Consider the following 16,600-nt stretch of genomic DNA (forward strand, 5'->3'; position numbering starts at 1 on the left):
GACCACCAACTGTCTCTGACTCTGGAGGAGAGTCTTGGAATCATGACTCACCACCCCCCGCCCTGGAAAATAACCTTTGGGTGATGAGACGGACCCTTTCAAAATGGAAGGAGCCTGTCGCCTCCAACCTTTCTCAGGACCTCCTCAGTCTGGCCCAGAGCCTGTTCCAAAGGCCCAGGTGCACACCCCGGGGAAGTCAGCCTCCACGTACCTCTATCCGTCTGCCCATTTATGTGCTCCCCAAACCCACGAGCCAAGCCCCCTGCAAAAACTACTTACAGGGTCAGCTAACAAATTCTTCAGGCATAAATATCCCCTCCTTTTGACCAGAGAAACGATGGGCGAAGCAAAATGCACGCACCACTCCGTACGTGATTCCTGGGTTGTGCGGCGTGTCCTGGAACCACGGGTCCAGCTGTGTGACTGTGCAGCCCGTAGGTGGGGTGGGAGAAGCCCTTCCTTGGAGCTGGTGCAAGGATGCTGGCACCGCTAAGGACAGGCTCTAAGAACAAGGCTCGTAGCCACGCCCTCTGCCTCTATGCTCCCCTCCACCTTCTAACCTATGACAGCCTCCCTGGGGCACTGATGACCCCAGTCTGGGGTGGGGTATGGGTGGAGAGTGGTGTCAGGAAACCAGGTACCGTTTCTACACGATCGCCCCCCTGAGGGAGACGCCGAGGCCCCTCTCCCCATGGACACTCTCTGGCCTCCTCCCTCACACTCACTGCCCTGATCGGAGGGCAGGGGCAGCCCTCACACTGGGGGCTTCCAGGTGGAGCATGTGAAAGCAGACCTTCCACAGCCCAGGTGAGACACGAGGACAGTCTCCTGCAGGAGTGTCTGTCACCCTCTTGGCCTGGCTGGCTCCCCTGAAGCCCCTCACTGCGACCCTGGACGAGGGAGCTGCCCCATTTGGACTGGGGGTGGGGAGGGGGAGGGTGGCAGAGGCAGGACCGCACAGCAGTGAGGCCTCAAAGCTGGCAGCCAGGTCAGGGTCAAGGGGTCACAGGGTCCAGCACGAGGCCAGCCAGCTGATTGGCTTTGCTCTGTCAACAGGGCCCCACCCTGTGTGTCTGGGCAGGAGAGGTTGAGACAGACAGGCAGACAGACAGACAAGAGGAGAGACTTGGGCAGAAGCGTGGTGCTCAGCCCGTGCTGGGCTCACCTCAGCCCCCTAGACCTCAGCAGAGGGGGTGCAGCTTCAGGAACATGGGCCACTCCCCGAACCCCAGGCCGTGTGGCCCCCCAGGAGGCCCGAGCCCAAGCACGCCGTCGAAGTGTGTGTCCAGGGCCTGCAGGCAGCAGGAGGGGGTCCTGGCCAGCAGCTGGGACAGCAGCCCCCACCCAGCCGGTTCTGTTCCTAAAGGCACTTCCCGCCGTCCCAAGTTCCAGCATTCAGCCCAGCTGCTGCCAAGCGAGGGGCCGGCACCTCCACCAGGTCCCGGAAGGAGCCGTGACATCGGGCAACGGAGGAGAAGAACAAGGGATGCAGGCGAGGGGGCACCTTCTGAGTGAGCCGGCACAGGCTGGGCAGAGGGGACCCGGCCCTCCAAGTTGAGGACAGCCTGCCCAGAGGGCAGCAGCTCTTGCATGTCCACGGGGGCGGCTGCACGTCCACCCAGGTCAGGCTGGCACCGGAGCCCGCGGGGCAGCAGCTCAGTTGCCTGGGCGACCAGCCAGCAAGAAGCGTGAATGACACCCAGTGGGAGAGGCCAGGGAAGTGTTCACACACGTGTACTACACACACATGAACACACAACACACACATACCTATGCACACACAAACACACCACACACATATGCACATATACAAATACCAACCCATGTATAAGCACACACATGAACAGGTACCGGTGAACACACACCACACACAAAACACATAAACATATGAACACCTATACAGGCATGAACACACACCATACACACACCTGCACATGAATACACACACACGCCTACAAACCTACACACACACACACATGAACACATACACCCAAACACACACTTTTGGAAATTTAAAATATAAATTTGCATTTAAACTCCCAACAGCATTCTAGAAAGTTTAGAAATGAGGGGGTAAGAAATCTGGGAACCCACCACCTTAACAAACAAGCCAACTATTATTCTTGTGTACAATAAATGGTGAAAATATTTTGTCCCTATTTTTTAATTTGATTCTTAAATTGGGCAGATAAATTAGGCGCTCTTTTTTAACTTCTGGGAAATGCTTCAGAAACAGGATAGAGCAAAAAGTTTGTATTTGCAATCACTATTAACCATTTCCTGTTCCAACCTCAGACTAGCTGTGAATCCACCGCCCTCCCGGGCTGTGGGGCATCATTTCCACTGTGCGCCTCCCAGTCTGGGTCAGAGGTCACTGACACCACCACTCTCCAGCCCCTCGGAAGCAGTTTCAGGACGATCCTCCCACTTGCTGTGTTTCTCCTGTGAATGGAAACGTCCCTCCGGCTCTGGTGGTGCCTCAGGAGCATGGGAGCCCCCTCTCCCCCACTCTCCCTCCGCTCCTGTCCAGCTGTGCGTGTCACCTCGGCCGGCACACCTGGAAACTCTTGGGCCCCTCTTCTCAAGGTAGAAGGGTGGGTGGCCCGAGTAGGGAAACTTCCCCAGGCTCCTAAGAGCTAGACCCTGTGTCCTCAGTGCCTGCTTTGCTGAGAACCTTCTGGGTCGTTGGCTTCCTTCACTGCTGGTCCCCGGGCTTCTGCAGTTGGTCGGGCAGGAAGCAGCCGGCAGCCTGATGGACTGGGTAGAGGTGGGGTGCCCCGCAGACACAGAACACACACCCCGCGGCACCTTGCACCCAGCCACCCATGGATCCCAGGACCAAAGCTGCTGCTCACCCAGGCCCTGCACATGGGATCCTCCCAGCGGGACCACCCCAAACTAGATCCACCCAGTGCACCTCAGCAGAGAAGAGCCAAGTGTGCCACCTGCCACGGACTACATGCGGGCACAGCGACGATCCCAGTGGAGACAAACGCATGCATGGACCACTGTCCATGGGATCGTGCAGCATGAGAGACCCACCCCGCGGGCCACTGCCGGGCCATCCCACTGTGTGCTTTGTGGAGACAAAAGTATATGCTGGAGGATGGACCAGTGGATGCCGGGTGAGAGCGGAAGGGAGATGGGTGTGGCTCAGAGAGGCACAGGGTGTCCCGTGGTGACGGACCTTGGCGTCATCTCAGAGGGCTGGATGCCAGGGCTGTCACATGGCTACATCGTACAGCACTAAACACACACAAGTCAGTGAACTAAAACAAGGCCCTCTGCACTCCTTTGCTGGGCCGCACCCATGGCAGCATCCTGGTTGTAATAGCAGATGGCAGTTGTGCAAAATGTTATCACTGAGAGAGACTCGGCCCCATGTGCAGAGCCAGCTCTGTTATCCTCACAACTGGGAGCACACCTGCGATCACCTCAATGACAATGACACACAGCTGTCGTCACTGGAAAGCCCGCTGCACTGGGGGTCCCCTGTTGGCTCTGATGAACCCAGTCCAGCGCCTGGTCATGTGAGAGGGTAATAGGTGGGACCAGGGGAACGGAGGCCCTGGCTGGGACCCCGGCTGCAATCTCCCAAACCTGAAGGGGTGAAATAAGGACGCAGGACAGAGAGGACAGGGCCAAACATCAGGGGACACAGAAAGGAGACAGATGGAGCCCTGACCTTCCCTCTTCCCTCCATCCAGGGAGACTATTCTGTCCCTAATGAAGGATGGTGAGGGAGGGGGACAGGTGGGCACAGTGTGTGGGGTGGGCACGGTGTGTGTGGTGGGCACGGTGTGTGTGGGGGGGACAGTGTGTGTGGTGGGGACGGTGTGTGTGTGGTGTGACAGCATGTGTTTGGATGGGGGTGTTTGGGGGAGAGTGAGCTGATAAGCACGGGGGAGCTGACTTTGGGGGGCCAGCACCCCGGAGGCTCTGGGGCTCCTACCCCATCCCTCACTTGCCTGCGTCCCTCCCTGGCTCTGACCCAGTTGCCCTGCTGGTCCTGCCGACCCCAGGCCATGTGCACCGCCCCCCCCAACATCCACAGTCTCTGGGCCCCTTTCAGCCTCCTGAGTCTGGGACCCCCCCCAGCCCACAGCCCCAGGGGTGTCAGCGGGGCAGGGGTTAAGAGGCTGGAGGGAGGGGAAAATCAGGAGGGGAGAGGAAGGGAAGGGGGGAGAGGAAGGGAAGGGGGGAGAGGAAGGGAAGGGGGGAGAGGAAGGGAAGGGGGGAGAGGAAGAGAATGGGGGGGAGAGGAAGGGAAAGGGGGAGAGGAAGGGAAGGGGGGAGAGGAAGAGAATGGGGAGGAGAGGAAGGGAAGGGGGAGAGAGGAAGGGAAGGGGGGAGAGGAAGGGAAGGGGGAGAGAGGAAGGGAAGGGGGGAGAGGAAGGGAAGGGGGAGAGGAAGGGAAGGGGGGGAGAGGAAGGGAAGGGTGGAGAGGAAGGGAAGAGGGGAGAAGAAGGGAAGGGGGGAGAGGAAGGGAATGGAAAGGAGAGGAAGGGAATGGGGGGAGAGGAAGGCAAGGGGGGAGAGGAAGGCAAGGGGGGAGAGGAAGGGAAGGGGGAGAGAGGAAGGGAAGGGGGGAGAGGAAGGGAAGGGGGAGAAGGGGGAGGGACAGAGAGTGAGGGAGGGAGGTGGGCGGGTGAGGAAGGGCCTGCATCGCCCTTTGTGGACACCGTCTGAGCTCTCGCAGATGGAACTGAGGTGAGGGGTAGTGAGGAGACCCCCCCCCATGGTCGGACCACACCTCCCAGCTCAGAGCACACCCCCACCCTCCAGCCCAGCCTCGTCCAGCCCTGGTCCTCAGAGGAGAGCTGAGTCCCCCAGAACAGAGCCTCAGGGCCCCAGTGTGAGTGCCACATGCCTCACGGGGACACAGTCAGCAGCGAGCAGAGTGCTGGGTGCCTGGCGGCCCTGGGCTGACAGGAGTCCCCCCAGGGCTGCAGCCCCCCAAGGGGAGGCCAGGGGGGAGGGTTTGCCAGGAGATGCCTGTCTGCATGGGGTGTCACAGGGGTCAGCTGCGGCCACTCTCTCCCATACCAGCCACCTGAGCCATCTGGCCAGCTTCCCCCCCTACGCTCGAGGCTCGGAGCACACCTGGTCGGCAGGGACCCCTCCCACGCTCCAGGCCTTGCCATGCTGGGGCCTCAGCAGCTGAGGCTTGGGGAGTGGCCCTCTGTTTGCCGCTGAAGCCTCCTCCGCCCGCGGCGTGCCCGAGACATCGTCTTTGATGCTCTTTTCCCACCGTTTCAGCTTTCTTTAATGTTTTCCCTTCACAACGAACCCTGAGTGTCTCAGAGCCGGAGCTGAACAGCAGCTGTCAGGCGGTTTCAGTCTCTGTCATCTCAGCCGATGAGACCTACACATTGCGCCACTAATATCAGCAGTTTCATTTTTCCTGTTTTCCATTCATTAGAACAAAACGCTTAGAGCGAAATGCGGTGAATAATCCAATCACTTCACAAATGTTCCGGCTGTGCGGGGGGGGGGGGGGGGGTCACGGACCCCAGGACCTCCCCCAGCCTGAGGCAAGTCAGTCCTGGAAGGTGAGGTCTGCATTACCCGTCAAGCCCCAGCACTGGAGGGGCTCAGGAAGCTGCTGAGCCGCCCCCAGCCCCGACGCCCCTCAGCACAGGGCTAGCAGGGCCACCATGGGGGCAGGGAGGGGCCCCTGGGTAGGACAAAAGGGAAAGGGTCTTAGGTGGGCCTGGAGGAAAGGCCCCAGACCCTCACTGCCCACTGGGGGCAGCAGTGTGACCACTGCCCACAGCCCTCGGGGTGGCGGGGGCGGGCGGTAGAGGCCTCGCCCAGCAGCGGCAGAGCGTGGTGCTCCAAACACTGTGACTCCAGGGACCTAAGTCCAGAGAGGGCAGAGGGACAGCTGGGGAAGGGGAGGAGAGAAGACCCTGCACCCCCTCCCAGCGGACCCACAGCCTCCGGAAGAGTCAACAACAAACACAGAGACAAGAAGTGCCCGGGATGGAGGCGCCCCTCCCCCACAGTGGGAGGAAGGGGGCCAAACCCACCTCCCCCTCCACCTGCCTCCGTCTCTCTGTTTCTCTCTCCCTCTCTCTCACCTCGTCTCTGTGCAAAGCATCTCTCTCCCTCCCACCAGCTCCCTGCCCAAGGGCAGGAGGAGGAAGGGGGAGCAGGGACTTGGGGCGTGGCCCTGCGACCTGACCCGGACACGCTCCTTTCCTCCTGCACTTCTGCAAGCAGTGGAGGAGACAGCATGCCGGACGGGCTGGCGCTCCGGGCATGGGGACCCCGCGGGCACTGTGGCCACTCGTCTGGGCCGTGCTGCAGCTGGGCTGGCAGCCAGGATGGCTCCTAGGTATGTGGGTCGGGGCTGGGTGGCGGGGGGTCAGGCTGGGCAAAGACCTCCGGTTCTCAGTCTCTGGCGGGGGTGTGGGGGGAACCAGGCCCCTGAGGCCCAGCACGGCCCCTGGCAGGGCGCTGTGTGGCTTTGGGCAGGTGAAGGGCCCTCTCTGGGCTCTGGCTCCTAACCCACTCCCCTCACCTGGTGGTGAGTCCCTTCCTTGCTTGTGAGCAGGCAGGAGTATCCCAGCTCTTCCTGGGAGTCCCGAGGGACGGGCAAGCTCATGGCCCTCTCCGTAGGATGAAAGGGCTGGGCGGCCAGAGCCCCAGACCTCGGCCCCACTTGTGTTTTCCTGGGGGGAAGGGACTGACTGGTTCCATGAGGGCACAGGCTGGGTGGCCTGGAGATGTTTCTCCAATTATGTCAAAAGTGCAACAGTTCCAGTAAAGACCCATCCCATCGTGGGCCTGGGATGACCCCCACCTGGGCCTCTGGACGAGATGCCCTGGAGCACAGCGCCCGGGCACATCCAGGAGCGTCCACAGCAGGTTCTGGAGAGGGTCCCGGCCCCAAGCCCCTCAGTACGGGCTGTCCCCTAGGCAGGCCCTGCAGGCCCATGGCCAAAGCGGTGGTCAGGGAGAGGCCCCTCCTGGCTGCCCTGCCCTCAGCCACTGTGCCCAGTGCTGCCTTGATGGGAAGGGTTCCCCAGCCAGACCCAGGGCCTGTCCTCTAGACCTCGCTGGGCTCAGGGGTCAAGGGCCCTAGAATGGCCAAGCCGAGGTGAGGCTGCCTGATCCCCACTGGCTGCCAGTCTTGGATTCTGCGCCCAGAGGCCCTCAGTTGTCTCTCCAGCCGGGCCTACTCAGCACCTGCTCAGCGCCCAGGTCGCCCTGCTTTTTCCCCACACCTGGCCTCGCTCTCAAGATGGACGGAGAGCCTGTGGCCAAAAGGTGCCCTGTGGGGAGGCTTGTGGAGCCCAGGCATGGCATGCGGTGGAGACGGGGTGCGGGTGGAGACAGGGTGCGTGTCATCCCGGGAGGAGGAACCGAGGCCCGGGGGTTCGGGGGGCGCTGTGACTTGCCCTCGCCACCCACTCCCCACCAGGGCCCCTTCCCAAAGCAGGGGAAGATCAAAACGTGAAAGGGGCCGGCCTTGAGTTCCAACTGAAGCTGACACTGGTGAGCTTTGTGCCCTCAGGCAGGTCCCTTAACCTCTCTGAGCTGCGGTTTTCCCACCTGCAGTTTGCTGATAATAATGCCTGCTTTATAGCGTCATGAGAATTCGATCTTAGAAGAACTGTCTGGTCCAGCCTATGACACATTTTTTTAAGTCAGATATGTGTTATTTTTTTCAACGTACAAACTTGAAAAATATTTGAAAGATACAGAAAAGTTACCGAAACACAGCAGTGAACACCCTCACCCAGAGTCTTCAATTTGGTAACCCTGGCACATTGGCTTTCTGTGTTAGTTTGCTGGGGCTGCCGTAGCAAACTCCCACACCAGGCGGGCGGCTGGAACCACAGAAACTTATGGGCCGGCGGTTCTGGAGGCTGGAAGTCAGACCTCGGTGTCACGGGGTCCCTTCCTCCCCAGGCTGCGAGTAAGACGTGGTTCCAGGCCTCTCCCAGCTGCAGGCGGTGGTGACGATGCTTGGTGTCCCTCGGTCTGTGGACACGTCACCCCAGCTCTGCTCCGTGTCACACGGCGTCCTCCCGTGTGTGGAGCTGTCCACGCGTCCCCTTTTCCCCAGTAAGGACACGGTCGTGTCGGGTTAGGGGCCGCCAACCCCACACCTCATCTCAACGGATCACATCAGCAAAGACCCTGTTCCCAATAAGGTCACATTCCGGGGTGCTGCTGAACACGGGTATTTGGGGGCCGGCGCAGCCCACAGCCCTCTCCATCCGTGCACCGCTGGTCACCTGAGCATTAGTCACAGACTCTCCTAATGCCCGGGATGGTGGCTGACGCAGTCCCACAGATCAGATGCCCTTGAGTCCCGAGCCTGCCGTCTGGCTGGACTCTTTTCCCTGACGGAGCCGAGTCCAGACCCTCAGCTTCAGCCGGACGCCACTGTCCTCAGCCACCTCTGACCTACAGCAGGCATTTTTGTTTGTTTGTTTGTTTTTAATCAAACCTCAATTTTATTTTAGATATGGAAATCCTCAGAATTAGGAGTTTTTGAGGTGTAATCGGCATAGCATTATATTAGTTTCAGGCACACAGTGTATTTGTATTTGTATATATTCCAAAATGGTCACCTCAATAGGCCCAGCTAATATCATCACCATATACAGTTACCAGATTTTTTTCTTGTGAAAAGAACTATCAAGATCCACTTTCCTAGCTACTTTCAAATACGCAACACAGAATTATTAACTCTAGTCACCATGCCGCACATCACACCCCAAGGACTTATTTATTTTATGCCTGGAAGTTTGTACCTTTTGACCACCTTCACCCATTTCCCCAGCCCCTACCTCTGGAAACTGCCGATCTGTTCTCTATATCCATGAGCTCAGTTTCTGTCTCGTTTTGTTTTTTGGGTTTTTTTTTAGATTCCACATATAAGTGAAATCATACAGTATTTGTCTTTCTCTGCCTGACTTACTTCAGGCAGAGAAAGACAAATATTCTCTAGGTCCATCCAAGCTGTCTCAAGTGGCAAGATTTCATTCTCTTTTATGGCTGAGTAGTATTCCATTGTATATATACCACATCTTCTTTATCCATTCCTCTGTCGATGGGCACTGAGGTCGCTTCCATATCTCGGCAATTGTAAATAGTGCTGCAGTGAACATTGGGGTGTATATATCTTTTAAATTAGTGTTTTCATTTTCTTCAGACAATACTAAGAAGTGAAATTGCTGGATCACATGGTAGTTCTGTGTTTAGTTTTTAAGGAACCTCCGTACTGTTCCAACAGCATCTGTGCCAGTTTCCATTCCCTTTTCTCCACGTCTTCTTCACCACTTGTTATCTCTAGACTTCTTGACGAGGCCATTCCGACGGGCGTGAGGTGATACCTCATTGTGGTTTTTACTTGCATTTCCCTGATGATCAGTGATGTTGAGCATCTCTCTTTTCATGTGTCTGTTGGCCATCAGCATGTCTTCTTTGGAAAAATGTCTCTTCAGGTCCTCTGCCCACTTTTTAATCAGGTTGTTTGGTTTTTTGCTATTAAGTTGTAAGAGTTTTTTATATACTTTGGATATCAACCCCTTAACAGATATATGACTTGCAAGTATTTTCTCCCATTCACTATGCTGCCTTTTCATTTTTTGATGGTGTCCTTTGCTGTGCAGAAGCTTTTTAGCTTGATGTAGCCCCACCTGTCTGTTTCTGCTTTTGTTGCCGCTGCTGGCATTCCTGAAGGAGCCAGGCCAGGTGTGCAAGCACCTGCCACCTCGGTGTGTGTCATAGACATGATGGTCCTTCTTGGGGCACCCATCGGAGATCCGTCGTACGGGGTCGCTCCCTCTGGGTCCACTGCAAAGCACGGTAGTGGTGGGGGGAAGGTGCTCTTCTCCCTTTGGGATGAATCAGAGACCTGAGGTAGGGACCCAGCAGTCCGCTGGGCAATGCTTTCAGCACCCACAGGCGGGTGTTGCCTAAATCAGGTGTTAGATAGTAGCTGTGAAATGTGGTCTCTAAGGCTACCCTGAGCCCGTGCCAGGCCTCCCTCCACGGGAGCCGGGCCGGTGCCACCTTGGTGCTCACAGTGTGCCCCACACCCAGGCACCCCCCCCCCAGGGTCTCTCCCTCCTGACCCTGCTGAGGCTCAGCGGCTCTCTCCTCAACCCACTCCCCAAACAGAAAAACAAGCCTGGAGACCCCTCACTGACATTCCATTATTACATAAATAGACAACATTTAAATTTTCAATTACTCAAACAACATAAGAAAAGATGCACAGACATTCATCCTGCAGGGATAAAGGGAGACCCCAGGACTCGGGAAGAAGCTCTGTTAGCAGCATCCCAGGCCAAGGCTGATGTAGAGGGATGGGGGTAACACAGGAGCCCAGGTCCCACCTGGCTCTCCCGCCTGTTCCCAGCGCCATCTCAGCCCTGAGGTCTCCGGCCCCACACTCCCTCTGCTCTGCTTCCCGTGATGCTTCTGGGCTCTCGTTCCAGGGAACCCATCTTTCTCCATCTGGGGGGCCTCTGAGCGCCCCGTGAGGGTCCCCCCTGTGGCCCTGCACGCTGGCCGGGCCGCCAGGAGCCCCTGACAGCCAGGCACCCTGTGCCTTTGGGGAGGCGGGTGCTTCCTGGTCAGTGTTGGCTCCCGAGCAGCCCTGGGTGATGGGCTACCCCTCCCACACTACCCCGCGGACACTGCCCTTGACCTGTGTCCCAGGCTGGCCCCCCAGCAGCTGCATCCAGCCCCTGCCTCTGCCCACACTGTGAGGGTCCAGGGTGGGCAGGGGGGGGAACAGGCATCCAGGTAGGGCTGTGCTGGGGGAGGGGTCTGAAGGGCAGCAGGGAAGCCATGCAGAGAACCAGGCCAGGGACCTACGTAGCCCAGGGTCCCAGCTACTCAGGTCCAGATTCCGTGAGAGCCCCACAGAGAGCAAGCAGGTAGACAAGAGACTCAAATGGCCACCAGTTCAGGCTGGCGGATGGGGGTGGTGGTGAGGGCCTGCACTGAAGACGAGCAGGGCCCCCGTCCATGCAGGGCTCGTCAGCAAAGGTCCCCACAGGCGCTCACGGGGGCCCTGATGGAGGGGCCTGTGCAGGAAGGGAGGCTCCCCAGGGGGCTCACTCGAGGCCTTGGCAGGTGGGAAAGGGGGGGTGGCGTGGACACAGGACGGCTGGGAGCACAGTCTGGGGGGCACCACCCAGAACAGGGGCTCCTGGTGTACCTGTGAGGCGTCCTGGGTCTCCGGACCCAGATGCGGGCTCGCTGCGGGTGGGAGCCCGGGGGTGGGGGGCGACCAAGGGCCTTGTGCAGAGCAGGGCTCTTGGATCCGGTGCACCATCGCCACCGCGCGACTTTGACCAAATCTGTGTCCAGCTCGTACCGAAGCGGCGGTAGGGCGGTGGCGGGGGAGCAGATGCGGGCCCCGCGGGGCAGCGGGCCTGGCTGAGCGGGGAGGCCCGGCCGCCCTCAGGCCGCCCCGGCCTCCCCGCTGCCCCCGCCCCTCCTTGCCAGTGGGACGGGCCTCCACAGAGATGCGAAGACAACTGCCAGCCCTGCACAGAGCTGCCCCTCCACAGGGGCTGGGGGGTCCCCCGGCCTGGAGGAGCGGGCAGGGGGCTGAGGGGGGCTGGGTCTTGGGGGGGCAGCCTCAGGCCTGCCACTGTGTGCAAATCAGGGGCCACTGCGCAAGCTCCCAGCATGAGCCGTCCGCAGGGGCTAAAGCACCGGGTGTGGGTTTGGCCACATGTGGGTCCCACCCGGGGCCCCTCCCTGCGACCCGGGCCATCACATCAGCCTGGACTCTGTGTGGGGTGCGGCTGGGCATCTCCTGGGAGGGGCTGCCCCACCCCCAACCCCCCAGCCAGCAAGCTGGGTGTGAGGGCGTGCACACCCGTGCGTGCGCGTGCCAACGTGAGCTGCGTATGTGTGTCGGCGAGGCGGGCCCCTGCACGTGGCGGGGCATCCCCAGGTGGGGCCTGGCAGGCAACGGCTGGCCTTGTCTGGGGCGATGGCCCGGCTGGCCTCTGGGCACCAGTCCCCAGTCGTGGCACGCCCAGTCAGCAGTGCCCACGGGGGGAGTGGAGGGGGCGCTCCCAGCTCTGAGCTGGTTCTGAGCTGGAGCCTGCCGGGGCTGGGTTCTCCGTGGGACGCTCGCACCAGCCCAGCCCGGCCTCCCAGTTACCCTCCCCCTCCCCCAGCGCAGCGAGCGTGGGGGTCAGGCCTGCGGGGACTGGCAACTGGGGCTCAAGGAGGGAGAGGGTGAAGGCCCTTAAACCACCACTGCGGAGGGGAAAAGCGAGGGCCTGGAGGTCAGAGCCAGATCGCAGCCTGGCCCCAGGTCTCAGTAGAGTCAAAGGACAAAGTCCCACCCCGGAGTGGCCCATGAGAGGCGAGCACCCGGCCCCAGAAGCACTGCACAACCTTCCCATCAGACAGGCCATGGGAGAGTGGGCGGGGAGGGTCTGGTGGGCGGTCCCCATACCCCTTCCGCACACCCGCCCACTGCTCCTCTGTCCACCCCTCAGATGCCCCCAGCAGGCCCTGGAGCCCCCTCACCTTCTCCCCGGCCCGGCTCACTGTGCCCGAGGGAGCGAACGCCACCTTCACCTGCAGCTTCTCCAGCAAGCCCGAGCACTTCGTCCTCAACTGGTACCGCATGAGCCCCAGCAACCAGACGGACAAGCTGGCCGCCTTCCCCGAGGACCGCAGCCAGCCTGGCCGGGACCGGCGCTTCCACGTCACGCCGCTGCCCGGCGGGCGACACTTCCACATGAGCATCATGGCCGCCCAGCGCAATGACAGCGGCGTCTACTTCTGTGGGGCCATCTACCTGCCCCCCAAGACGCAGATCAACGAGAGCCGGCCTGCGGAGCTCACGGTGACAGGTGAGGGCGTCAGAGACCCGAGGGCAGGGGTGAGCAGGGCGGGGTCTGGGCAGCCAGCAGGAGCAGCCTCAGCCATGGGGCATCGTGGGCAGGGGTTGCCAGGCTCCATTCCAGGGCTCTGTCCCACACCCAGGACCACGGCGACCCACGGCCCTGGCTCTGCATGACTGGAAGCACCCCCAGACCCACTTGTCCTTGAGGGAGAGGCCGCTGGCGGGCGCCTCTCAGGATGAGCTCGTGCTCGGAAGCTGTGCCGGGGTGCAGGCCTGGGCGAGACTGGTCAGTGCAGGTCTAGGACTCGCAGAGGGCAGGGCCCTGGTTCCCCGGCTCTGACTCCCGTCCTGTTGCCCCTGCAGAGGGAGTCCTGGAGCTGCCCACAGAGCGCCCCAGCCCCCCACCCAGGCCCGAAGGCCAGTTACAGGGCCTGGTCGCCAGCGTCACAAGCGTCCTGCTGGGAACTCTGCTGCTGCTGCTGCTGACCTGGGTCCTGGCAGCCGTCTTCCTCTGGGCCACTCGGGGTAAGGCCGCGCCAGTCCCCACAGGCGCAGCCCACAGTCTCCCTCCCTTCACCCCTCCTCTACTCCTACCCCCTCCGTGTCCCCCCACAGGGAGGGGCCAGACTGGGCTTCCCAGGGTCTGTGGTCCCCTCACAACCCCTGTGCCTGCTCTCAGGAGGGGTGTGAGGGAGGGGAGTGGGGAGGGCAGCCCCCCCGCAAGGCTGAGTCACCTCAGGCTGCACCTCAGGCTGCAGGACACTGAAAGCTCTTCTAACCGCTGGGCGCCCAAGGTGAAAGCCACAGCCACCGCAGGCCTGGAGCCCCCGGCTTCGCCCCACCGCCTGGAGACCGCTGAGGACACCCCACCCCTTGAGTGGGGTAGGGGTGCAGCCCAGCTGAGAGCAAAGCTCCTGTGGGAGGTCATCGCTCCAGGGAATCGCTCTTTCTGCCTTTAAATATTTTTGAGAACGTGCAGGGATCATTGATGATGCGCCCGCTGTGTGTGCTGCGGCAGCCGAGCGGGCGCTGGGCACTGGGCTGGGCCGCACGTGAGGCCTGGAAGCCAGGCGGGCCCCTGGGGACCAGACAACCCAGGTCCCTTCCCAGGGACCCCTGAGACCCCCGCCACGACAGCAGGGCCTCGGGGCTCCCTGACTCGTGTGCTTCTCTGCAGAGGGCTGCGCGCGCAGGAGCGAAGACCAACCTCCGGTGAGCGTCCTTCCCTTGGCGGTGCCGTCGCCGCGGCCGCACCTCCGTGGGGGGGCGGGGCGACTTCCGGGGGCGGGGCAACTGCCCGGGGTGGGCGGCCTCAGAGCAGCCACGCCCCTTGCGCGCCACCGATGCGTGTCCGAGGTTGTGTGGCCAGCCCTGCCCTGCTGTGCGCGCGCGTTTAAGTGTGTGTGTGTGTGTGTGTGTGTGTGTGTGCGCGCGCGCGCGCGCGTGTCGGCCCCTCGGAGACCGACGACCCGTCCCTCCCTCTCTCCCCAAGAAGGAGGGCTCCTCCACCGGGCCTGCGTGCACCGTGGACTACGGGGAGCTGGACTTCCAGTGGCGAGAGAAGACCCCGGAGCCCCCGGCCCCCTGTGTCCCGGAGCAGACCGAGTACGCCACCATCATCTTCCCGGGCAGGCCGGGCTCCCCAAGCCGCAGGGCTTCCGCAGACAGCCCGCAGGGGCCCCGGCCTCTGAGGACTGAGGACGGACACTGCTCCTGGCCCCTCTGACCGGCTTCCTCGGCTGGCCCGAGTCCTTCAGACCCTCCGGCAAGAGCCAGGGGGGCACCTTCCCTGGAAGAGCACAGAGTGGTAGGGCCGCCCAGGAGGTGAGCCTGTCCAAGGGTGACCACGCCCACCCCTGCCAGCACCTGCCAGCCCTGCCCGGCTCCATGGGCAGGGGAAGGAGCCTCACCCCGGACTCCAGACCCAGTCTCAGGCTGAGCTGGCCAGAGCCTCCCTCCTACACACGCCAGCTGCCTCCCAGGAGGGCCTGGTGCCTGGACATAGGGGCCCGCGGGTCCCGGTTGGAGACTCCGCCTTGGAGCAGGCCTGGTAGGTCCAGCACGGATCCCTCGTGGGGCGCACGGGGAAATGCACAAGGTCAGGACTCCCCTGGGGCCTCGTGTTCCCCCAGGCCTGGAAGAGAGCTCCTGGCAGCGGTGAGGCCCCTCCACCCTCACGTGTGCCCAGGCCCGTCATGCAGCCCAGGAAACAGGCAATGAAGGGGAGCTGGCGGAGCTGGAGGCACGCCGCCGAGGCCATCTTGGGGGCCCTGGTGTCCCCCGTGTATCCCCACTTCTCCTTGGCGCCCATTCACAGTGCTACTTAAAGGGGCCTCCGCCGGGCTCCCTCCAGGGCACTGGGGCAGGTGCGGGGCCCCCTCGGCAGGGACCCCTCCGACGGAGCCGCCACTCCCCGTGGCCTGCACACAACGTCCGGGGCAGCTGGGTGTGGGGGACTCCGAGGCACGTGTCCCTTCTAGGGGTCCACGCACACTTCCTTGCTCTGTTACACTGCAATTAAAGAGTGATGAAAGCTCTAAGAAAGGCGCCGAGGGATTCCCTGGTGGCGCAGTTGTTGAGAGTCCGCCTGCCAATGCAGGGGACACAGGTTCGTGTACCCGGTCCGGGAAGATACCACATGCCGCGGAGCTTGCGCGTCCGGAGCCTGTGCTCCGCGGCGGGAGAGGCCACAACAGTGAGAGGCCCGCGTACCGCGAAAAAAAAAAAAAAAAAAAAAAGGGCGCCGAGTTTTCCTGCTCACTCATTGGACACCGGCCTGAAGAAGGAGGATGCGCCAGCCTGCCCGGCCTGGCCCTCACTATCCCAGAAACACACTGGCCCTTCAAGGCCCTTCCTCTCCGTCCCCACCACACTCACGTCCACAGCCTGAAACCCCTGGGGCCACCGGGCACCGCCCCCCCAGAAGCCCTTTCCAGGCTCCACGCCCCTGGGTCCCGTAGCCCCCTGCCCCCGAACCTGGCACAGGACGTCCCCAACTGAGCAGCTGTGCCTGAATGTCCTGCCCCAGCCCCACGTGTCCCACACCAGGCCGGCGGGGGGATGGAGCGGGCAGGCAAGCGAGTGGGCTGCCGCAGGCTATGAGTGAGCGGGTGCCAGGCTGCTGGGGGTCTGGCATCTGTGGAGAAACCCAGTCCCTTCCCCTCTACAAACTGGATGATGGTTCAGTCCCCCAGGGAGGGGATGCACTGCCACCACACAGGTCATCGGCTCTTGTCCCTGACTACCGTGACAGACACCCCCAACCTTGCCCCCCCACCCCGCCCCGGCAGTGAGCCTCGTCCAAACCCGCAGGTGCCGGGAGCACGGCAACCCCCACCAGCTCCTCAGCCCTCGAGCCCACACCCTGTGCCTGCCATCCTGGAGACTGTTCCAGGCAGAGGGAGAGTCACCGGGTCTGGGACACTGGAGGGAACACTGCTGGCAAATTTTGCAGACGACGCGGGCTTTTGTGCCTGGAAAACCCAGGAGGTTCTGTGGGGAAACTGCTATGGCAACAGGAAAATCTAGTCCAGGAGCAGCTGTAAAATTAACATCCCGAAATAAATGGCTTCCGTACATCCAACGGTAACCACTTAGAAGAAAAAGTGATAGCGAATATTCCGCCTATGATAGCAACAGAAAAGCTTGCGTGTCCAAGGCGTAGATTTAGTGAGAAAAGCACGAACCCGCAGGAGGAGAGCAGAGTACCGGCGTGGCCTGGTGATCTGGGGAGGATGCCTCGATGCCATCGAG

General features: G+C 61.4%; 1 protein-coding gene across 2 annotated transcripts; it reads left to right on the forward strand.

Annotated features, from left to right (window-relative positions):
* The first annotated feature begins 6,036 nt into the window (after positions 1 to 6,036).
* On the forward strand, positions 6,037 to 15,391 carry PDCD1 (programmed cell death 1). 2 transcript variants are annotated; one of them, XM_022568249.3, is made up of 5 exons: positions 6,037 to 6,340; positions 12,495 to 12,854; positions 13,211 to 13,372; positions 14,025 to 14,059; positions 14,343 to 15,391. In XM_022568249.3, exons 1-5 carry the CDS (start codon positions 6,265 to 6,267, stop codon positions 14,571 to 14,573), a joined length of 864 nt encoding a protein of 287 aa, XP_022423957.1. In that variant the 5' UTR covers positions 6,037 to 6,264; the 3' UTR covers positions 14,574 to 15,391. The 2 variants fall into 2 exon arrangements, with proteins under 2 accessions (XP_022423957.1, XP_022423956.1); XM_022568248.3 differs by having other exon boundaries at positions 6,039 to 6,340; positions 14,340 to 15,391.
* Positions 15,392 to 16,600: the final 1,209 nt, after the last annotated feature.

Source organism: Delphinapterus leucas, chromosome 8, assembly GCF_059928025.1.
Source record: "Delphinapterus leucas isolate spDelLeu-1000000601 "Yukka" chromosome 8, BTC_Dleu_Yukka2, whole genome shotgun sequence".
NCBI classification, from domain to species: Eukaryota; Metazoa; Chordata; class Mammalia; order Artiodactyla; family Monodontidae; genus Delphinapterus; species Delphinapterus leucas.

What these genes read in the sequence shown, in the direction of transcription:
- PDCD1 (XM_022568248.3), top strand. Translation starts at nt 6,265, where the DNA reads ATGGGGACCCCGCGGGCACTGTGGCCACTCGTCTGGGCCGTGCTGCAG. An exon ending in GCAGCCAGGATGGCTCCTAG is followed by an intron (nt 6,341 to 12,494) that starts GTATGTGGGTCG and finishes TCCACCCCTCAG; the next exon opens with ATGCCCCCAGCAGGCCCTGG. An exon ending in CTTCCTCTGGGCCACTCGGG is followed by an intron (nt 13,373 to 14,024) that starts GTAAGGCCGCGC and finishes GCTTCTCTGCAG; the next exon opens with AGGGCTGCGCGCGCAGGAGC.